Source organism: Micrasema longulum, unplaced genomic scaffold, assembly GCF_059751315.1.
Source record: "Micrasema longulum isolate JH-2025_06_02 unplaced genomic scaffold, ASM5975131v1 h1tg001527l, whole genome shotgun sequence".
Classification (NCBI taxonomy): Eukaryota; Metazoa; Arthropoda; class Insecta; order Trichoptera; family Brachycentridae; genus Micrasema; species Micrasema longulum.
Window position 1 is genome coordinate 397,041 of NW_028278710.1, and position 25,576 is coordinate 422,616.

Below are 25,576 nucleotides of genomic sequence, written 5' to 3' on the forward strand. Positions count from 1 at the left end.
TTGGTGCGTTCGCCTACCATATTTATGGTCTAAGTTATGGTTATGGTATTTAGAATATTTACATGGGTATAATTATAGTCTGTGGTCATCATTACTTGACATTACCTAATATTTATCTGCCAAACAAAGGATGAAAATTAAAATTTTATTGTTTAGGTCACGCGTGTAAAACTACAATCAGCTGTTATTGTGTTGATATTTCAAATCGGATGGATTTGATATAAATTTTATTATTATTAAGTACACAAATAGGCTAGCAGCAGACCTATAAACAAACGTCACTTTATTTTATTGTTAAATTATGCACTTTATGTATTAATTATATTAATATACATTTTTATTTTACCTGTGCTGACATAACTACAAAAAACAAAAGCATTTTATTTCAACTATCACGTCTGCCAGATCCCAGCGCTCATTACGTCATAACGAATTAGTTGGCGATGAAAGTAGTCGGCGTAAAGCTCGCCCATTGGTCTAGTTGTAGTCGAATGAATTTAACGCACGCCTATTGGTCTATTTGCATTCGATTTAATTCATTAGTTTGGAAATTACTAATTCATTCGATAGTCGGCCCATTTAAGTTAAGTTAGCCCATTGGTCTATTTGTAGTCGAGTGAATTCATTTGACTACATTACTGCATTCGGGCTTTCATTCGACTGAATTAAGTAATTGAATGTAGTCGACTACTTTCATTCGACTACTTTCATCGCTAATCTTAACATGTTTTCGTTTTATTTGTATTAAAATTTTGTTCTATGAAAAAAAACGAGGAAATGTATAGAAATTGGGAGAATTTCAATAGAATTCGGTAGATCGGTAGATTGCTCCTAAAATCGGTAGATCTACCGAAAAATCGGTAGTAATGGCAACCCTGCCTCGAACATCAATTTTTCGCGCCCGCCACAGGCCTCGTACTATGACCCCATGTGTGGCGTTTCTAATACGTTTTCGTAGGTTTGAAATTAACGCGCCCGCTGTCGCCACCGCCTTAGGCCCGCACTATGGAGAGCCCTTTTGGCGAAACGGCGCTTTAATTTTGAAAAACTGTCATATTTATTTCCCCCCCTCTCCTCACCCCCCTGAATCTACCGAAATCTACCGATTTATTTTTCTGTATCTACTTATTTTCGCTTGATCCAATCTGGCAACCCTGCTTGTACTATATAATCTGCGGTGAACATTTCTAGAATTTAGTGACGGGGGGCCGGCGCGAAGGACGGGGTTATATTTCTACACAGTTATAATATAAAGGGATGACTAGTGAATTGATCACTAAAAATCTCAATTGGAAGGATAGCTCAGTGTTTTGTGTTCGCGAATTACTGACAGAACTTCCGCGCGAAGTAATCGCTCTTTAAGTGTTTTGGCGATCGATACAAATGACATTTCACGTACAAATTAGTTTTGATTACAAACAAGCCTGTTACAATCTAAGAGTTTAAATTAAACAGCCCGAAAAAGGTGAGTATTTTTGTAATTTGCTAACATCTAATTAATTAATTTTTATGCGTAAATCACCTGTCATAAGCACCTAATAAAATTCGCAATTCATTATACTGTCAAAACTTAGGATGCTTATAATATTTTTGAAATCAGTCTACCAAACTTTTATGCTTCTAAAATAAAGTAGGAAATTTAAAAAATTCGTTCTTATCTCCTTCCCGATTTTTTAAAAGCCATGATAAAAAACTAGAAGCTTTTCTTATATCAGTCAGGAATTATTTTAATAAGTATTCAAATACCTATGTACTTATTTAGTCAAATGTTTAATTAATGATTTTTGTATTAAAATCGGTAGTTTTATTCGTTATTTCCATTATTTACAATGGTTATCTTATAAACTGCTCTTTTCATTACATAATACTTCAAGGACGTTTAGTTATTTTACAAAAACAATTCTAGAATTTTGTTTGGATTACCTGCATCTCAAATGAGATCTCATTCAAAGAGGAGTAAAAAAAATAAACATGTAGAGTTGGTCAGTTCTTATATTTCATAAAATATTTTTTAAATTAATTATAATTTTGCTTTATTTTGAAAAATCTGTCTTGTGTACTGGTGGTTTAACTTAAGCTGGCGCGTTCAGATAACTCAAACTAACGCATTAAAAATCTACAGGATGTTGGTTTAAAAAAACGTATTCAATTTTAAACAAATGCGCTATCTTTTTTTCAAATTCGGTGTTGGATTAGAGGGTTGTGTATATGAAAAAAAATACAATGGGTTAAGAAAATGTAATATTAATTTACTAAAATACTTTGTTTCATTATTTTATATTTTTCAAATCATTTTTCAAAATGTTGCATTCTACTAATTATAGTCCTTCCAAGAACAAGGGGCAATTTTTTAAAATTTTTTAAAATTTTTTTTTTTTATGGTCAATTACTCTAGAAATAGATTGCGAAGTTGTGTAGATTGTTTTAAGTATACAAATAAACAAGATTTATTGTTTATAAATAAGTGTGTATACATATTTTTTCCGATATAATTTGTATTGTGCATTTTAATTACACTCTATTGATATTACACTATATTGTGAAAACGCCATCACTACATAATCGATCTATTCATGATTTGATTAAATGAAAATACCTACATATTTAAAAACCGGTGTTTTTAATCCATAACTTAATACTTGTACATAATATTATATTTTTACTATTAAGAATCGCAGCGAAATTCAGACGAACGCAGAAGCATCCTGTGTGTATTGTATTACGATATCATTAGCAACTAATAAAGCAATATTAACATATTACAACTGAGATGAAGAACATTTAAGAGAAGGTAATATAGAAGTCCAAGCATCTACAGGGCTTATGACCTGTCAATGGCTGGTTTAAGTGGCCACTTTACACACTGTGTAACATTCACCATTCTGCCTATATTTGAACATCTATATTCCTTCAATTCTTTCATCTGTTGATGTTTGTGAAGTTAAAGAGCTGAAACCTTTATTTATGCAGGTGAGATTCATCTAATTGAATTATTATTATTTTCAGGCGTTGCCTAGTATGTAGGTGAAATAATTCAATTAGATGAATCTCACCCGCATAAATAAAGGTTTCAGCTCTTTAACTTCACAAACATCAACAGATGAAAGAATTGAAGGAATATAGATGTTCAAATATAGGCAGAATGGTGAATGTTACACAGTGTGTAAAGTGGCCACTTAAACCAGCCATTGACAGGTCATAAGCCCTGTAGATGCCTGGACTTCTATATTACCTTCTCTTAAATGTTCTTTATCTCTGTTGTAATATGTTAATATAAACAGCTCCCCAGGGAGTCGAATCCAGTCCTTGTCTAGAAAAATTTGGACAAACTCAAAATATTGTTAATAAAGCAATAGTTGTCTATGTCACGCTCATAAGCGCGTCTCAGCGCGAGAGACTGAGATTATTTTCATAATGCGTATGCCGTGCGATGCCAACCATGGGCTTATTTACGGATAATACACAATGCGTATGTGTTAGTTTAGGGCAAGCGCCAGCTTATACAAATCCACCAGTAAGTACTATGTTGAGCTGACCAGATTTTTTTTCTGTATTTATTATATTTATACTGTCTTTATCTAAGTATTTATACAAATATTTAATATTAATAATTGAAACATGTCATTGAAAATTATTGGTGGCAATCGTTTATGATTTATTATGAAAATGAAAGATGAGTGATTAAATCTGCAAATTTTTAATTACCCGTGACCAATTTCAATGCTTCGGCGACATCTTCATGACTTAAATGATGATAGAGAGTTAAAATTCATATAACAGTAATTGAACTAATAAGCGAGTGGCTACTTGATCAAAAGTTTGTATATGAGTAGTAGCTAATGTGAAGATATTTTAATTTATCATATATTTTCTTGTATTTAAAAAAAAAAAAAAAAAAAAAAAACTGGATAGATGTATATTCTGATTTTTCCAGCTGTTAATTATATCTGTTATTTATTGTCTTTATAAATGTAGATAATATTATATAAGTTAGTATAAATATAATCTCCACCAACAAGCGACAGAAAGTGGCTTGGTGGGATTTTAGTTTTAGTATAAATATGATAATTGAAATTTGAAAACTGTAAAAATGTATAATTATGTTTATTAAATAAAAAAAAAACTTGATATTTATTTAATTGAATAGATTTCTTTTTTTTATAATTTTATCAAAATATTTTTGATTAAACCAACTGGTTCCTAAGAAGTAGTATCATCATTCCATGTCCATGTCTGCTCGCTAGCCGGAGCATATAGTGTCCAAAATGTCCTCCAGACATCTCTGTCAGCTGCCAGCACGTGTGCATCCTCAAGTCAGGTTCACGTCCCGCAGTTCTGACATGAATTGCCGACGAACAGTCAGCAGCGGACGTCCAGGACGTCGAAAACCTGATGAGAGAGAAGCCTCTGCTCGATGACAGTTGTCATGGGAGTTTGCTGCGCCCGTTCCCTTATTACTTCCTTCCTTACAAAGTCGAACCATCGAATTCACTCGCAAGTTTTTTCTTCGTGTATATGTTTCATCTTATGAATATGTCTTTGTTTATTTATTTATGCTTTATTAAGTTAGTTCATAACATCTTAAGAACTAATGTAAACATTCAATAATATTACAATTTTTTTATCAAAATTTCTCAATAACATATTTTTTCAAATTATTTTTAAATATTTAGATTTTTTCTATTCCCTTTATTTCTTCAGGTAACTCATTGTACAGCTTCAATCCCTTGTACAATGAGTTTTGAGATTCGGTTTTTCTCCTCATTGGTAATCTTTTCTTTTTTAAACCCCTTGTTTCATATATATGACATTGTTGGTTAAATTTTATTATTGTTTTTTTATTTTATTCATCCCCTTAATTATTTTATGTAAAAAAATTGCTACATTATATTTATTTTTTCTTTACTGTGAGCAAGCCAATTTCTTTGTGCATTCTTTCTACATTAAAATAGATATTTCTTTCGAGTATAATCCTCATTGCCTTATTTAAAAAAAATAAAATATTTTTGATTTCTCCTTCATTACATAAAGCTCATACTGATCATTGTGGTTTCGGATGTGACAGAGTTTTCGATACAAATCGATTTAACTTATTAATTAAATTTTAAAATTGCAGATTTTGTATAAATAGATTCTTTTTTATAATAAAGTTATCATTCTTGAAGATGTTGCGAAAGCAATGAAACCGGTCACCGATTATTTCGAAACTGTGGATCTGAGTATCACCCCCGGTTCCTTTCTCGATGAATTGGTTTTAAACTACTCGACTCGTAAAGCGTTTCGCCTTATCGGAACATTGTTATATCCTGAGTTATCCGTGTTCAGAGCAGTGCGCCTTGAAAATGGCCGGATTCGCCGCTCAAGCCGCCATTCGCTCCAAGTGGACAGACCTGATTGAGTCTTCCAGTATCGACGTCCCGGGGGAAGTGACGGAGGGCGTCAGGTCTGTCGTGGGGTGGCTGAAACAGGCAGGAAATTATCAATATTTTGATGTTGTACATTTGCACGGCTATTTTATTTTTTAACGCACTTTATGGCTATTCAATGGGGTATTTTCACAAATCTTGAATAATCATCAAGACCAATAATACGCAAGTTGAAGATGTATTGAATATTCTAACTGAATTTTTACTGTTCTAATGGTATACCGTTCCATGATTTGGGACCCTTCAAAGTCGAACCGCAACCTTGAAATAGAGAACGTTCAAAGTGATTTTTGGTTTGACGGTCGGATTTTTAAGCATTTTTTGGGATTTCTTTTGTGAGACCCAATGAAAGGATAGAACTTTGGAGTTTTAATCATTTATTTGTAAGTGTTTCAAGAGTATACATATAAATTTTTAGCTAAAAATATTCATTAGAACCAAAGTTATAGCGCTCAGAAGACACCTCCCTCATAAAAATGGACGCTCACTCCCTCCACAAAATCAGCTGATTTGCTCATCTGATACTAAAAAAATTCGAGGTGTTTTAATTTGTAAGCTTATATCCACGGAATGGACTATTATGAAAAGAAAATTTTGAAAATTAGATTTTTGACAGACTTCAGAGCAAAAAATGTCGAATTTCGTGTATTTTTTGTCAACTTTTTGTTAAAAAAACAATAGAAATATTTTTAATTTTGAGGTGATAATAGATCATTCTGTGCGTCTATATATGTTGATTCGGCCCTATAAATTTGAAGTGAATCGGTCAAGCCTTTCTCAAGATATGATGGAGGAAAGATTGAAAAACATAGTATTGAGAAAAACACGTTTGAAGTTTCAAGTACATTATGATTTAATGAAATAAAAAATTTGCAACTCATACCAGCGCCAGCGCTCCAAATACCTGCCTCTTCTAACTGCTGTATCTTAATAATGGCTTCGAATTAAAAAAATTCACTTTACAACATATTATAGATATATTAAGGAAACAATTCATGCGATATTTAAACCCATCAAACCAGAGAACCTTAAAGAGTATAATTGAACATAGTTATGCAGAAAGAAGCCAGTTTTAAAAAAATGAAACTGAAATAATAGCTTTTTTGTGAAAAGAATTAATAATCAAATCTACACAACGGTAAGAATGTTTTTTACTTTCAGAAATGATAAATAATGTATGCATTCGTTTTTTTTATGATATGAAAAATAATTTAACTATGTATTTGACCAGTTTTAATAATTTTAAAGTCTGGCTGACTAACAACCCAAGGTGTGCATTCAGCAGAAAACAGTCAGCCCTAGTAAAACTCTGATGTATGTCGTGAAAATATAGCTTGATTAGAATGACAGCTGTCAAACTTATGTCATTAGTGATGGGAAATTACTGTCCACTGATCAAATCGATTTTATCAGTTTTTTAATGCAATCATGAGACTCTGTTTCCGAAAATTGATATAAATACCCAAAAACAAGCCTATTATAGTGAGTTTAACACAATTATTCACCAAAAAATTAAGACATTTATACTTTTTTCATGAACAACATCGAATGAATTATTTTTTATTCGATCAATTTACATTGATCAATTTGTCCCATCTCTAACGTTTTTGCAAAATGATGTTACTTTGTAAAAATTAGGTTTATTTTAGTTTTTTTTGTTTTATAGCTGATTTTATATATTTATTTTGATTTATGTGTCAAGTATTGTATCAAAAAAATAAATTAACACGCCAGATACGAATGATTTTTCGTGTGTCAATATTAATAACTCCTTAGACGTTACTACAAAGTTATGTCGTCACTTTTTCTGACAAATGTCATTCTAATCAAGCTATATTTTAAGGACTATAGTCATATTATCTTATATGGTACTATGGTGATCTATTTGAATTACTTGTAAATAAATTTTGGTTCTTAAAAAATATATTTTAAACATTGAAAACAATATATTTGTCTTAGATCTAAAAGTTAAGCTTCTTGGAACAATTGGAAAGAGGGAAAAGTGCGATTTTTGTGAAGCATTATTTTTAATATAAATTTTTGAACAGTTTCTAATGGTTTAATATGATTGTTGTAAGTTCCCCCCCATCCAATTATTCCATAGGAAAGCGATGACTGTACAAGTGCATAATAAACCATTTTAATCTTGTACCACTTGTACGCATATTCTGCTTTTGATACAGAAAACTTAATTTTACTTGGTAGATAAAATTGAAGATAAATGTTAACTTCCCCATGTAATCAGGGCCCAGGAACCGTACAAACGCAAGTTAAAATTCACCCTTCAACAGGACAATTTGCCTACTAAATATGGCTTCTGCACATAATATGGACACGTTTTTCTGTACATATCGGCAGTTTAGCTGCTATCTGCTTTCTATTCATTAAATTGTCATTCGTAATGTTATCCTATCTTCACAGTCTACACGTTATGGTTTTAATAACCTGTAAAGTAATTCTGACTACAATCTTCAAATAAAGAAAAAACTTTCAATGTATAAAAATCAAGTTTTCATTCATAATTTTCGGATTTTCAAACGAGCACGTACAAAACAGCTCGCAGTTAGCGTCGCATCACTTTGACATCACACGTCATGCCCGTCGAGTGCACTTCTAGCAAACAACGTCTTGTAAAAAAAATATCTGACATAGCGCAGAAGAAATAATAACGTCATTATTAGTGTAATTTTTTGCTTGTTCGAAAATTGAATTGAAAATAGTTATTATAAAATGTGAAAATACCCTATTGAGTAGGTACATGGTACATTTTTATAATTTAAATGTATAGTAAAAACGTTTGTCAATTTTTTTTGTGTACATAACACGTAGCTAGGTAATTTTTCACAAGTATTTTTATGGCTGTTAAATTGTTGTATTGACCGTGTTCATAGATATATTTTTATATTTAAAATGTATTTAATAGATGAGAACCGTTATGGCTTTTTTAACTATTATTTTGCCGACAAAGTACATAGGTATAGAGATGGGGTCTGCATGAAGGAATGCGGATCATCTAATTTTTATCTAAACTTAACCGGACAGCATCACAACACTCTACCGTATTCATTCTGTGCGCATTGAATGTAGACCCTGACTGTAGGTATATTTTTATAATTTAAACATAATTGTTAATGATAATAATAATTCTTATTCCAGTAAAATGGCTGAATAGTGCAAAGCCAATTCTATCATATTTATTTTATTTTATTTTTTCTTTTACAATTTATGTATTACTTTTTTTTACATAAGAGATAATGTTTCCTCACTGGGGTGAAATATAAAACAAAAACATATATTTTATTTTAATATAACAATGTAAAGATAACATAATATCTCTACCTTAAAGCTGGAAGGCTGGATGTCACATTTTTTGCAAAATTGAGTTATGAATGTCATTTTGTTAATATATCCGGATTCTATTAATGCTAAAAACATCGGAGTCCTCCGGTATACCACTACTGAATTAGCTTGTTCTAAAACACCAGTACACCAGCGTGCAGTAATAATACTCTGCTTTCAACAAAATTTAACGGTTTGCTGGCATTAATGCAGTGAATACCGAATAAATTCCACAACTTTTATAACAAACTACCTCTGACGCAGTGAGGAATTTTGCACAAGATTACGTTTTATTTTCATAATCAACCGTACTTAACCTCATGTCATTTCTTTTGCCGTTAATATGTAAAAAAATTACACATTTTTTTGTACATTTTAAATAAACTTTGCCTTACAATTTAATGCTCTAATTTTTACCGCGCGCAAGAAAATATTAACTGTACCCAATTTCCCGTAGGGCTGAAGTTCCTCATTCCCGTAGGGATGAAGATCTCATTCTTATAATCTACATTTTTGTTATTTATTTATTTTAAAGAAACAAACAGTCGACAATGATATAGTAACATTAAAAAAATACAGTTTAAAGACAGACCAGCAAAGTTTCTAAATAAGAATCATACATATTATTAAATTGCGTTACAACAAAAGGGTGTGTTTATGTGTATTTGTATAAGAGTAAGTGTAGATGTGTGTTTATGTGTATTAGTGTGGGAGTAAGTGTTCAGGTGTGTGCATCATTAAATAGTAAGTGAGATCGTATCCCAGCCAGAAATAATAAGTCTTAATTTATTTTTAAATAAATTAAGGGGCATGTAAAATATATCTATAGATGAAAAAAAGGATTATAGTTAGAGCAAGAACGATAGAGGAAAGAGTGTTGTGCATAGTTAGTGCTACAGACTGGCAGATGGAACCAATACTTATTTCTTGTCACGCGGACATTGAGATTAATTTTGGAGAGTAGGTTAAAAGAGTACTTTATTATTTAATAATTTATGTAAATAGCATAGTTCAGATTCAGTGCGTCTATTTTCAAGGGTAAAAAATCCATTTTGTTTGGCAGATTGGCTGTAAGTACCAAGCGTTTTATTGTTTTTATAATAGATTAGGACACATTTTTTGTTTCGATCTATTTTTTATTTACCTTTTTATACATAATGCGAATTGTACATGGCGGGCTTATTGCCAAATGGCAATTTCTACCAATTTATGTCTTCTGAACCTAATCAAATATGTTATTTTTAAAAATATGTAACATATATCGTGGGTATACTGGCAAAAAACGTCAACTCGAAAATATGCGGATTCGACTTAATGATGCAGGCTTGTAAAGTTTTTAACGCTCTACAAACTGGCAAATTCACCAAGGCATATTAAATGTTGTATATCTGTAGTATTAAAAATAAATTTAAGGGTATTTTATTCAGTCTAAAAGCTTTGAATAACTTAATATAAAATTAAGAAACATGTTCTTAAACGAGCACTTAATATCTCACTATATTTAAATAAGATATAGAAGAGTAAAACTGGAACAAAACTTAAATGAAACATTTAAGTTTGTAAGTGAAAATTCTTGATGGAAGTTCATTGTAATTTATTATATAGATAAAACACGAGTGATACCTTAGTCCACAAATTTGGAATACTGGATATTCCAAATTTGTGGACTAAAGTATCACTCGTGTTTTATTTATATAATAAATTAAGACTTAAATGATTGAATTCTCAAAACAAGGATTTGAGAAGTTTTTTGCCAGTATACCCACGATATATTGCACTAAAAAATACGTTATTACGATACTCTTGTAACTAGGCTTCCAGTCTCGACTCGACTAAAACAAGACTCGGAGACCATGTCTCAAAATTTCAATACTTTTCCAGGCTTCTAGTCAATTGGATACTAACGATTTAAGATTATTAAAGTTTTTTTCCTCCACATATGTATAATGATTTAAAGCTGCAGTTGTATTGCGTCCATGCAAAATTAGATTATTTGGAAATCTAGGGTTCCGAGAATTTTGTCAGTTAGTGGGTTTTTTTTTCTTCGAAAGATTGTATTTTATATATTTTGCATTTGTATATTTTATATATATATATATTTGTTTGTACCACAACAGGGCAAGAAAAAAAATAGGGAAATATCACTTTTTAATTTTTAAAAAAAGTAATAAGGGTTTGTGAAATACTGTCCAATAATTTTTTTTATTTTATGCTACTTATTAATAACAAAAAATATTTTTAAATTTGTAATTTTGAATTCCCGCAAAAACATTCATTGCATTGGTCACACCCCTAATACGTCACGATTCATGTTAATTTTCAACTTTGTTCCCAATCATTCAAATTTTTATGGAACATCATCATGAATCTTGACGGTGCAACTATCAATTCCAAACGTGTCGCGGTTTTTTAGTGACATTTTTTTAATAATCTTTTTTTAAAGTTATATATGAAAACATTTCTCCACGATATCCACATTGATTTTGAATCGTGGATATACTTATATCAATGAAATATATTAAGGAACTGAGTGCGCGAATCACTTCTGTCTACATTGAGTGTTTGCCAAGTCGCAGTGTGACATCTCCGTTCTGTTTTCAGGTCAAGTTTAATGTGTGGATATTTTTAATCCTCTCAGAATATTTTGTACACAGAATGCCACAGTCTGGTATTATTATAATAAGGAAGTTCAATGCTACGGAAAATTGCGCATAAAAAATATTTTCTTACGCACTGTAAAAATTAGAGCATTACTTTTTTTCACTTATTTATTCATATAAAGATACAATGACAAAAATAATAATAACGTATCCCTAACTCTATGAGGCCAAGAGCCCTGTGTTGAGTGGGGGTATAGTAAAATGGAAAGTGGAAGCAGCATATTATTAAAGAATGCTACAAATAAAAATTATTACATCCATGTAAATTCGAAATTGTCAAACGCACCAATTCCGTCTGAAATAAGGAAAACATTCGCTCACATCACCCGAGATTTGTTCCTCAAAATTTACAAAACATATGTTGGTCCACTCCTGGAGTATGCGTACCAAATCCAGAGAAGAGCAACTAAAATAATAGTTTCTCTAAGAAATAAATCATACGAGGACCGCTTAAGGGAGCTCGGGTTAAGTTCACTGGGAGCGCAGGCAGCGTGGTGACTCCATCTTAACTGAGCAATATAAAATATCAATACCAAAACAAAAAGTTAAACACTATGAGGCGACTTGACCTTCCTTGGGAGGGTCCGATGTCTTGCAGGGTACCCGCTGTGTAACTCGGTTATAAGCTTAGACTATACCCTGTCTGCGTAATCTATAAGTGTGAAAGCACTACAATTAATGATACGAATCACACACGTATAAAACATGTGAGTCGAGGTCCTGTAAAAATACCAAGATGCCATGTACCGATCAAATCGATTTTATCATTTTTTTCATGCAAACGTGAAATTCTGTTTCCGAAAATTGATATAAAAACTCAAAAACAAGCCTATGTATAATATGTGACTTGATTGAAACGTTCAAAATCTTATCTGAGCAATATAATGTACCCAAGTTGAAATCAATGTTCATTATGAATGAAAACCGCCATCTCAGAGGTCATTCATTGAAACTCAACACTGCTTCCTTCTTATCCAACGCCGGGAAGAACTTCCCGACAAACCGAGTCGTGGAGAAATGGAATGGCCTTTCCGAGGAAGTGATTGGTGCTAGTTCAGTTAGTGTGTTCGGAAACCGCCTAGATGCACACATCAATTTATGCGAGTAATTCCGAGTACCTCTAAATATAGATGGTACTTGTATATCTCACTGACCTACATTCGGAGCTTATCTGACCAGGTGATGAACGTACATAGAGCCAATGTCATTGTCACTTATACTTGATAGTCTACTTATGGCCCTCGACATATCAACATGTAAATTAATTTCGATATTCCTTAACCACTCAGGTCCATTATTAAATAATTCAGTTTCAATTCAGGGCTGCGTAGTGGAGTTTATTTATAAAATAATTTTTGAGTGCTTATGATTTACCCAAATATTTAATTTTGAGGGCCATTTTCAACGAGTTGTAAATAACTCACTATTAGAAAATGGGTATCAAGTTGGGGTAGAGTGGGATTTGAATCACGGACCTTTGGTCCGTGAGTCCGAGACACTAGCCACAGGCTCACAACTCGTTTTTATATATATATATATTTTTTTATTATCTATTATTTTTGTATATGAACTTACATTTTTATATATTTTTTATTGTTATATCTTTTACTATGTATTTAATTTTTACTATGTTTTTTAATGGGTTTCTAAATATGTTTTTTACGGTTTCTTTTACTATTTTTTTTTACTACGTTTTTCTACTATGTATTCTACTATGTATTCTACTATGTATTCTACTATGTTTTTTACTATATTGTTACTATTGATTACTGTTATTTTTTATATATTTTTTTTTTATTGTCTTAGAACAGGGTAAATAACCAAAAATCAAAGCAACTTTGCATAAACGTGTAATTTTGTGTATATAATACTAAAATAAATAAAAAAAATATAGGAATCATTTTTTACCACTCCTGTTTGTTTATTTATAGGGTTTTAATATTACAATAAAAGAAGAATTAAAAACATTTTAAAAAATTAAAAGAAGTATTGACAAATATAAGGGACATCGAGACAAGATCTAGACTATTTATTTAGTGCTCGTTTAAATCGTAACAACAACAACAAACCATCACGTCGTTTCACCGTAAGGGTAGGCAGAGAGAATAGAACGCCACAACACTCTATCTTTGCATACAGATCTCCCTTCTTCTACATTCATACATCTTCTCATGCACGCGCGCCGATTATTCCGACTTTTGACATGTCCATCTTTAAGTATTTGTTGGATTTGGTCATGCCATGTCTTTCTCGGTCTTCCTCTATTTCTGCATCCATCAACATTCGCATTGTAAATGAATGTTCTTAGCCATTCTTTCGCTGTCCATTCGTTCTACATGTCCAAACAAGCGCAGAGCTCCTTTCTTGATTTTGTCGATAATACTTGTCTCAGCCTTACATAATGTACGGATCTTTTTTTTTATTTTTTTTTAATCGCTGTTAACTTAAACCAAAAAAGCCCAGATTTTGTCTTGAGTTAACAGTTCGACAAAGACGAATTGAGGCCACAGATTGTTCTATGCTGATCGATGAACAGTACTTCATTGTTTCTCAACATACAATTTGGACTACGGAATTTTACTTGTCCCAGTAAAATGGTGGAATATCGATTATATAATTTAGTATGCCGAACATATATATGGAATATTAGTTTGAAGATGCTACGAGTTGTCAACTAATTTTCTGTAAAATAATGAGGAGAATACATTAATGACTAATTTGTTGAATCCTCTTGTTCTAATTTGGAATAAAAACAGACACAACTTATGTCAACACCTATAGTCCTAAAAATATAGCTCGATTATAATGACGATTATAATGACGACATAACTTGTAATTACGTCTAAAGAGTGATTTATATTGACACATGAAAAATCATTCGTATCTGGCATGTTAATTTATTTGTTTAATACAATGCTTGACATATAAATCAACATAAATATATAAAATCAGCTTTAAAACTAAAATAAACCTAATTATTAACAACATTCTTACAAGGTTACATCATTTTGAAAAAACGTTAGAGATGGGACAAATTGATCAATGTAAATTGATCTAATAAAAAAATAATTCATTCGATGTTGTTCATGAAAAAAGTAAAAATGTCTTATTTTTTGGTGAATAATTGTCTTAAACACACTATAATAGGCTTGTTTTTTCGTTTTTATATCAATTTTCGGAAACAGAGTTTCATGGTTGCATGAAAAAACTGATAAAATCGATTTGATCGGTACGTGATCAGTGATCAGTAATTTCCCATCGCTATTAACATTAGTTTGACAGCTGTCATTTTAATCAAGCTATATTTTAAGGACTATAATATGGTTTATTTTATGTGTATGACAGCATGTTTTCTAATTAAAATAATAAAAAAATAAATAACCATCTTATGAATTTTTTTTTCATTTCCTTGCTTCTGTGTTTTATATTAATGTTGCGTTTTTGGTCAAACACGACGTGTTTGGCCTTGGTTGTTGTGACATCAAGATTCGTAGTATTGTTCTACACAAATTTCTACGGCCAGGAACAAATAAACATGAATCGTCATGTATTAGGGGCGTGGCAAATGGAATGACCGTTTTTGCGGGAGTTCAAAGTTACAAATTTAAAAGTATTTTTTATGCTACTAATAATTAGCAAAAAGTTATTTTTTTCTGGACAGTATTTCATAGACCTTTATTACTTTAAAAATTTTATTGACCTTCCCTCCCCGGTGATGTATAGCCAGTACACATTGCGTCTAATAACTATAATATCTTTATAAATATAATAAATATTGGGTTTAGATTTTCAGTATTCCTCTATTACACATTTACGTATCGACTGAAATAATTTGTTATTTAATAATAAGTACTTATTAGGCACAAAAAAGCATTTTTCGGAAATTACAAATATCATCAAAAGTATACTCTCAGTCAGTCACGTAGTCCAGTACTATATAGTTACTCAGTAGCTCTCGGGAAGTTGGCGCCGGTGCACGCTTCGCCCGAGTCGTTAGCGATACCCAATGGTTTTTCACGTTTTCAGCAGTTAGATTTGAAATATTATCATCTTTGAATTAAATATGGTTAATTAAAGCCACTCCCTATAAATATTCAATTTTTCCCTTTTTAAATCTCTTATTTTATTAATGTGTAGTGACTACACAGCACCGTAACTCGCGGGTGTTTTTAGGACCGTAAGGGAAAGGTTAAAAAAGTTGTAATTCTTTATTATTTTCGAAAATAATGGATGTCCATAGACGAAAAACGACCACCACCTTATTGCATCATTTCTCTAAGTTTAGCTCTTTATTTCACTCTAAACTGTCTTGACACTTTCAAAAGCAAATATTTATTTATTCATTCAAAATTACACTAGTTTAAATTATTATTATGGATAACTTATATAGCGCCATTTTCGTAATAAAATACCTCAAGGGCGCTTTTCATAGTGATTCTATTTTAAATTAATTTAATTGAAGCTTTTAAATTTGTAATTTAATTAAATTATAATAATTTAATTTTAATTTTAATTTTATTTTATTTGGGAAATCAACAGTTCTATATACATATTTTTAGTAAACAAACAGATATAGTGTATAAACTCAGAACTAATAACAGATTTCCACATAGTATACAAAGTTAGTAAAGAAAATATTACATATCAAATAAATACATACAATTTATACATATAAAAATGTTATTTTCATGTACTTCAATAATCAAGGATTTATGAACTTATTAAGGCTTTTTAGGCTATGCCCGTGTCAAGCCACAATAAATAACAATAAAAATACATAGTAAAATTAATTAGATCAAATTATAATGACATAGAATAACAATCTAGAAAAAAAAGATAAATGTAATGAATAATCAAATTCCAAAGAATACAATGCAAAAAAGATAATCAGGAATAATTTTTAAAATAAAAATTATACAAATTAAGAATCACACATAATCAAATATACAAAATATTGGTATCATTAAAATCAACAAAATAATAGTAAAATATAGTAGCATTAAAAAAAACAAAATAAGAGTATCATTTAAATCAACAGAAAAAGAATATATATAAGCATATAGTATCATCTAGTATCTCAAAACTACATTGATAGGACATTTATCATTATTGCAGTGGGCATTCCATATGTATGACCTTTTTTGTTAATATTGTGATTATTTTTATGTTCCTAAATAATTACCTTATATAAAAATGAACATAAAGTGTTAGTACTTTGACTTGATTGTTTGTTTCAAACTCATTTGTCGAGTTATACAGTGTGTTCTTTAAACCCTGACGATGATCAGTATGGGCAAGAAGACATTAGCATATTTAAAAAAATATTTAGAGCGAAGAGTATTTAATAAAATAAAATATTCAAAAAACAAATGGTTGCTTATTTCTGTAGGGGTGAAGCGAGGGGGGCGCGGCCGCGCGGTCGAAGGAGTATCAGGCTCCCCCCCCCTCCTCGTTTCTCCCCTGCAGAAGTAAGCAACCATTTGTTTTTTTAAATATTTTATTTTTGTAAATTTTATTCGTTCTAGAAATTTATTTTAATGTGCCAATATGTCTGCTTGCTCATACTGATCACCGTGGTTTCGGATGCGACAGGGTTTAAAGAACACCCTGTATAACTCGACAAACGAGTTTGAAACAAACAATCAAGTCAAAATAGTTACACTTTATGTTCAGCCCCATGGGCATTTTTGTATAAGGTAATTATTTACAAACATAAAAATATACAGGATATTGTCGGGGTTCTTTGTTTAAAATGTAAATAATTTTTTTTCCTGTTTTATAAATACAAAAAATAATATTTCATATCTTTCTACTTGCAGTTTTATTTAAATTGTTGATTTGGGATGAGCTTTTGACTTTAAAAGCGGAACATCTCACAACTAGTAAAATGTAGCTGAAACCCGACAATATGTACATTAGGGTGGCCCGATATTTTTATCCTTTCTGAATTTTAAAATGAAACGGGTCTAAAAAACTGCCTTTTGGATTACTCGAAATGCGAAAAATATTAAAAAAAATATTTGATACCCTCAACCAGAGCTCGAAGTTTTCTAAAAAGTAATCTTTTTGCCCTAAACCGGCTGCCATTTCGTATTTAAGTAAGAAAATCAGTCCAATTAAATTTTATAAAATGCATGAAACCTCATCAAATAAGCGTCTAAGGGCGTGACTTGTATTTTGTTTTCTAATAAATCAGCATTGTTTTAATGAGCTATTGTTTTCGTCAATATTAGCCAGGCGCTCAAGGGAATCAGTTCCGCGGAGTGTAAAATTTTTGCGTTTCGGTAGTTTTAAAACGTGTTCGAATTTGTAATGTGATTAAGTTATATCTTTACTAACAAAAAAATTGTTGGCCCCGTGGTGTAATAGTCAGCGTGTTTGCCTACCATGCAAGAGGTCTCGGGTTCGATTCCCAGCATGGTTGATATGAGATATTTATTTAAAATGGTGTTTTCACACTAGCATATTTCATAGTCCCTGGACTGGCACCTCAAGTGTAAGACTGATTATCTTATCTTTATGTAACAAAAAAAATTATAAAGATACGCTGCGATCGGTGTACCAATGCAGTGCCCTATGCACCATTAGGTGCGGAAAGGGAATGATGATGACGAATAAAAAAATAATTTTATCAATGTAGATAATTAACAAAATATTCAGACAGTTACAAACTTCAAACTTCGGTTGAGGGCCAAAAGTAGTATGGATTTTTAAAAAAATAATTTTTACGTTCAATGTGATCCAAAATGCAACATTTTAGACCCCTTTCACTTTGATGTCTAAAAAAAAACTTCATAAATCATCGGCCCACTTATGTGTACACATGCCTTTATTAGAATTATACTAACTTTGTTAGTAAACTTCACAAAATGACAGCTATATTGGAAATTTATGTAAAAAATCGTTGTGCATTTTGCCAAAAATGCACAATGGCTTCAAAGACAGCATCGTGTCTGATCATGATGGAAGCCCATTGAACGATAAACGCGGGCGGCTAGTACCCGCAAATTGAAATGCCATTTTCTTCACGCATAACGTTGGTTATTTAATTATGTATCATTGACTCTCTCCTTATCAATTTACACTTTGCCAAGTTGATAATCAGAAATTGCCTGGTTTTATATAAATCTAGATACATATGATATAAGTTTTATTTTGAATTCAATTGTTTTTATTTGAAGTTCTCAACCATCGGCGAGGAGTAGAGTAGGGTAGCTGACCACAAGTTGATTTATCGTGTCTCTAGTGACTGCAGTCATCTGCCTACCGGAGTCGAGGGAAGACCGATGTTGGAGCTGGCGGTTTCGATCTAAGAAGAATATTCGCCAGAGCTATTCGGCATTTAATATTTTTTTAACATCGTTAAAATGAGAATCTTCATATCGGTACTGAAGCTTGTAACCAAGGTTTGGGCATGCCTTTATTTCGATACAGAATCTCAACATCATCTTCGAACATTGGATATGGATATATAACTTAACACATCGGGAAAGAAAGATCATACTAGTCTAAAATGTAAAAGTTATCTTGTGGCGAATTCTGCACACTTCGAAATGGTCATTGGGAAATAATTGCCATCTAACTAACCACCATCATCGTAGTCATTACGATGTTCATATCTGCAACCGGTGGTGTGTAGAGTATTGCATCAGTTCTTCAAAGAAGAGTGTTTTGATCATTTAATACATATGAGCTGGTCAATCCAGGAGCCAGTCCAGAAACAATCAGATGATCAGCAATTTTAATCAAGCTATATTTTAAGGACTATTAGACACTAGTCACAGGACCACAACTCGGTTTAAATCCTTATTATTCTAAAGTTTATATTTGAAGCACTAACTTTGTGGTTATTCATTATAATAAAATAAATAAAACAACTTTGTTTTTAACCACTAATTTTTATTTTTTACCGACCGGTTTCAAAGCAAACAAGCTTCTTTGTCAAGGTTTATGTAACTAATGAATTAATTCCTTTTTATTTTATTTCTATCATGTTCACTTAATACTACACGTGGACCCAATAAATCAAGTGGTTTTTTCTTACACGGGTGGTAATCTGATATCATTATTTTCGAAGTAAGACAGGAGAGGACTAAAATAAATATTGTTTATTTGGTTATTAATTATTGTTTCTTATTATGAATCGCTTTTTTTAATTTCTAAGATTATTTTCAATATGAAGTACTTTTAATCCAGTGTCTTTATTGAAGTTATGATTATTTTCTATCGGATGATTTGCAAATTCAGAAAAATTATTATTATTTAAGCATCTTAAGTGTTCTTTTACTCTAATATTAAAGTTTCTTTAAGTTTTTCCAATGTAGATTGAATCGCAATCATGACAATTTAATTGGTATATTCCAGATTTATTATATTTATGGACTTTATCTTTGTGATTTTTTAACAATGTTCCTATATTATTAGTTGTGTAGAAAGCCGGTTTAATGTTTGATGGTAGGGAATTTGATAATTGTTTTGAAAAAATGTCATTTATAAAAAGAATCCGCCTCCATTGTTTACATGGGTTTGCTTTATTTACTGTAAACAATATTTCTGGTGAAAAATAAAAATTAGTGGTTAAAAACAAAGTTGTTTTATTTATTTTACCTTTTTATTCTAATTAACCTTGATTATGATCTTTCTTTCGCCTTGCCCTACATTTGTGACTAACACCATCTTTATTGTGATCTTAACAATCGACGTTGGAAATAACAATAATTTAGTAATGTTATCCTTTATAGCGTATGTATCTATTTTGCGCTAATTTTACATTTCGCAGCCAGGACGACTGCTATTGATGCTTTCGCTGTAGTGATCGCCAACATCGGGGGAACCCGGCAAGGCACTAGAAGAAAAAAAAATCCTTTATTTTATTTTATTTTAACAGGGAATCTGTATAAAACCAATTAATGTAAAATGAAAACGGAGTGTTCTCTGTTTATGATAGTCTCCATCTAACATGGCACAGCCTGTTCTAAGATGAAGATTTTCTTTTTTCCTGTTTCCGAATATGTATTTAACTCATTTTCGAAAAAATGTTAGATGCGTCTTTCTTTCTTATGACGGCAGTGTAGACATGCAGCTTAGTGCTGCTAGTACACCTAATAATGATAGTAATTTATTCAGCTCGGTTTGGAACCAGCGCCTGAAAAGGAACTATTATACAACGTACTAATTTGCATTTAGATTTGAGTCGTTAGTTTAGAATTCAGTAGTCAGTTATATTAGAGCTTGTCTGCCGTCACCACTGTTTTCTGTTGTTCTGTTGGCAATCTTTATTTATACATTATTATGGTAAGTTCCCTTAACACCGGCAATATTTTATTGATTTATTTATTTAAATGTACAAAACAGCATCACTGCTAATTACAATGTACACCTTTAAATATATAATTCTTCTGTACTATTTTATTTTTATTTATTTATTAAGGAAAAACAATAGTTGTTATTAACATATTACAACAGAGATGAAGAACATTTAAGAGAAGGTAATATGGAAGTCTAGGCATCTACAGGGCTTATGACCTGTCAATGGCTGGTTTGAGTGGCCACTTTACACACTGTGTAACATTCACCATTCTGCCTATATTTGAACATCTATATTCCTTGCCCTTCCAAGCCCTTGTCTACAAAAATTTGGACAAACTCAAAATATTGTTAATAGTTATATAAGAATACAAAATATAAAAAATAATACATACATCCAGTTAAAGTTTTTCACAAATATAATGAGAGAACATGTTACACAGTAAAGAGAAAAAGAAAGTGGCCACTCCAACCAGCCAATGACAGGTCATAAGCCCTGTAAATGCCTAGACTTCCATATTCCCTTCTCAAAAACGTTTTTCCCTCTCTGTTGAAATAAATTTAAATATGAACAACTCCCTAGGGAGAAAATCCAGCCAGTCTGCAAGCATTTGGTCATACTCAAACATTGTTGAATTACTACCTGGTAAAAGAAGAAGTATAAAAATTGGAAAATTGTTTTCAGGCGTTGCCTAGTAGGTGTTTTGGTTCAGCCGGATGAATCTCACCCACGTGATAAAGGTTTCAGCTCTTTTACTTCACAAAAGTCAACAGATGGAAGAATTGAGGAAATGCGGATGTTCAAACATGGGCGGAATGGTGAATGTTACACAGTGTGTAAAGTGGCCACTTAAACCAGCCAATGACAGGTCATAAGCCCTGTAAATGCCTAGACTTCGATAATGAAAACTATAGTTAGCTCTATGGTTGTCGGTATGAAAGAGTAAGTTTTGTCTGAGGTTTCTAGTTGGGATATTTAATTTCATCGAGCTCGGTAGTTCAGGCGCATCAAAGAGTGAGTTGAGAATTTTAATTAGGACTAGAAGGTCGGATTTATTTCGACGGTCGATTGTTATTAATATCACGTCATTAAATTTATATTTGCCTGTTATTTTCATAAATAATAATTTTTTTAATTAGTGGCACATAATTTAATTTTTTTGCCTATAGAAAGTTTTACAAATACATTGTTTTTCATTCTATATTCTACATTACTTTTTATACTAAAGTCTGAGGAGGAATTGGGGCGCGTGCCGGGCAGTTAGAACAAAAAACATCAAAGTCCCATAGTTATTTTATAATACATACTTTAATTGTTTTTTTCTCAAATATTCTTATCAAAAGTCTATAAATCCAAAAAAAACAGCAATAAATTGTGTTTTTACTAGGAGAGATACGTTTGAAACAGTTTTACAACTTCAAACCGCTCTCCTGAACAATTGACCAAATGTGACTTCCAGCATTTCAGCTTTAAGGTACAGATTTTATAAATGAAGTATTCCATTAACTGCTCCGATAAATCCATGATGCATTCTTCAATTCATCTCTATCGCAGACCAAAATTAAGGTGGCTGGATAATGTGGAAAGTGACATTAGAGCGATTGGCCTGACGAACTGGAGAAAAGCCGTGGGGTGCAAGGAGGAATGGAGACAAATTTGGAGGAGGCCAGGGCTCACAACGGGCTGTACCGCTACTGATGATGATAAGGTTCTCTCCGCCTCTGTTGAAATGTCTATCGATGCTGATAAATTCCCTAGCGGGTTAAATCCTCAAAATACCCAAAGTATCGTTACACCAAATCAGTGTGGGTGATCAATCAATTTTTATTACACACTCGAAATATGACCTAATAATATCAAATTAAAATATTTTAATTTCGCCGTGTTATTCAAATTATTTACAACTAGTCATGTCATTTTATAATTATTTAATCATGTTTAACATACCAATTTCTTTAGCTTAATATGTGAGCTCATATTTACAGTCCCGGCAATAACATCGGAATCACTTGAAATTCTAAAACAATAAGTTACACAAAGAATCCTCTCTAGGAAGTATTCCTTTCTCAAAAATGTTCTGCATTTCTTTTGTAATCCATTTATTTTTTATTAATTGATAATTTTAAAATTTTTGTATTATTTTTTTTATACAGAATAATGTTCCCTCACCTGGGTGTCCCGTGTCGAGAGAAACATTTTATGAAAAGCGAAACATGCCTTAATATAAACTAAAATAATCATAAAGAACATAACCAAATTTCGTAAACAGTAAACAAATTTTTATTATTATTCTATTTAATGCGGGCCCTGTTGTCGTCAACAATAAATGGTAGCACAAATTCAAAAGGTCCATTTTTTGTAAGATTTCTTCCAGTTTTAGCTTTTATTTTTACACTTACATCCTTTAATTTATTTAAGAGAACTAAATTTCTGGAGGTGTTCATTTTCATTTTGGCATATTAAAAATATTATAAATATTATTAAGCTTCTCTAATAATTTGACCTAGGGCTGTAAATGCGTAGGTGTGACTTTAAATGATCCAAACTTTATAAAATATCAAATTTGTTGCAATCAATTATGATTTATCTTATATTTATCCAATCTCATTTTTCATTACATGATAGTGCAATAATTTTCATAAATAATATTACATACATAAGTACTTACTCAAAAAAAAAACTTAATAATGTTAAAATAGTTTTGTGTAAGGCTGAGATAGGCGCTGTCAACACATTCTGATAAATTAGGGTATTCGAAGCAAACTTAAAAATCTCCATTAAAGGAGTTGCTGAGATATTTGCCAAAAACTTAGAAAAAATAATTGCGAGATTTGTAATTATGCTTCACCAACTCAATGGAGAATGCTAAGTTTGCGGCGTCCAGTCGTATAATTGGAACCTGTTTTCGCAAGACTTACAGACAGTATTGAATTATAAATTATTATTTATTTTATTTATTTTATTAGGTAAACAAACAGTATGTACACATATATTGCCAATTTCTTTGTATATTAGAGTAAGAAACTCATGCACACACCAAAAAAATTGTTTACACTTAATACAATAATTTAAATTATGTTCAATATAATAAATGTAAAAGAAACGAAATGAAAAAAATATTTATATAATAATAATGTTAAATGTCTGCTTCTCTCAAAATTTCTATAATTTTTGACCTAAATTTACATACATTGTCACAAAAAATATCAGCTTCGGTAAATATATTGTTATATTGGTCGCATATTCTAGGTATTGTAGATTGTTTAAAATAGTTTGTTGACGCGTTTTCAGTGTAAAACAAAAGATTTTGTCTTGTCGGTCTAGATGGCACACGGAATGGAAGTCTTTCTAGTAGGTTAGGAGAATCAATTTTATTATTTATTAATTTGAATAAAAATAACTGGTCCAACATTATTCTTCGATTTTTAAGAGAGTTTATTCCATGGTACTGCATACTTTCAGCATGATTAGAAAAATTAATGTTTAACCGGTAGTCGAACTGCTTAAAAAAAATTTGTTGGACCCTTTCTAGTCTATTAATACTTACATTATAGTTACGTGACCAAATAGGAGTACAGTATTCTGGGGAGGAACAAATGTTTTGTAGAGTTTTTCATATGTCTCTGCATGTTTAAAAGGTTTTGATACTCGCATAATAAGTCCGACCATTTTATATGTTTTTTTTAGAACTGATTCAATATGAATATTAAACATTAGTTTCGAATCAATAATAACACCTAAGTCGCGAATTTGACTATCTGTTATAGAGATCGGGGTATTATTAAAAGAGTAAGGAAAGCTGATTGTTGTTTGTTTGCGCGAAATACAAAATGAATGACATTTACTAATATTTAATTCCAGTAAATTTTGATTACAATACTGAAAAAGTCTGTCGAGATCTTCTTGCATTTTTGCACAGTCAGTGTGAGATTTAATGCAGGCGTAAATTTTCATGTCATCAGCAAAGGATATGAATTTACAATATTTAAAGCATTTGTTTATGTCATAAGTATATAGGTTAAATAGTAGAGGGCCCAGGTGAGAACCCTGTGGTACACCAGAAGGTATTATTATGAAAATAAAACATTGTTATTTTACCAGTATACTACTATAGTTTCGGGAGAGCACTCCTCCCATCGACGGGTGATATAAAACTAATATAGTAAACACAGAATATTGTTCGCAATGTCATAGAATTTAAACAAAAAATAAACAAATTAATCGTGAAACTTAGAGCAGGGGGGTTTTTTTCCACTTATCGAAGGTGTTAGCATATGAATGGATAGTTATCTAAAGTACAGATATGAAAACATGATCAATGAGGGACAGGACATTAAGTAGAATTTATTTCTTAAAATTTAGCACATAAGTGGAAGTTGCAATAATTAAGTCTAAGATTTAATGTGTGGGAAGACATCGCTCGGCTAAGAGAGTGTTAACAGACGCGGGTCTAAGAGAGTGAGTGGGGTGAGGGGGGTCGCAAAGGGAACATCGTCAATACAGGCGAGGGGTGGACAAAAGTGAGATTATTAATTAGGTTGTTCTCAGAATTAAAATTTTTGTGAATTTCTATTATTTCGAGATATCTAGGTTTGCTTCCAATACCCCCAAATATAATAATGGCTTTTGCCAGAAAACATTTTTTAAAAAGTACTTTTAGTGGATTTTTATACATACTAACTTTAAAACTAAATCTCGGAGGATTAAGAAGATTTAATCACTTGATAAAGTTTGAAAAATGACATAAAACTGCTCAGTGTACCAATGATATGCAGCTTACCATTATATTTGACTATCGATAATAATGTCTATTATAGTTACTGTATTTATACAAAACCAAAAAA

At 31.3% G+C, this 25,576-nt stretch overlaps 1 protein-coding gene across 5 annotated transcripts in view; it reads left to right on the forward strand.

Annotated features, from left to right (window-relative positions):
• The first annotated feature begins 1,179 nt into the window (after window positions 1–1,179).
• The window catches only part of LOC148275033 (uncharacterized), a 60,911-nt gene continuing 36,514 nt past the window's right edge, over window positions 1,180–25,576 (forward strand). For 2 of the 5 annotated variants that reach the window (XM_088236256.1, XM_088236255.1), the window contains exons 1-2: window positions 1,197–1,465; window positions 5,326–5,468. In XM_088236256.1, coding sequence (XP_088092382.1) covers window positions 5,343–5,468 — 126 coding nt within the window. In that variant the 5' untranslated portion in view covers window positions 1,197–1,465; window positions 5,326–5,342. Of the gene's footprint in view, window positions 1,466–5,325; window positions 5,469–20,635; window positions 20,720–25,576 lie in introns of those variants that run through there. The other 3 variants (XM_088236257.1, XM_088236258.1, XM_088236259.1) reach the window with 3 other exon arrangements.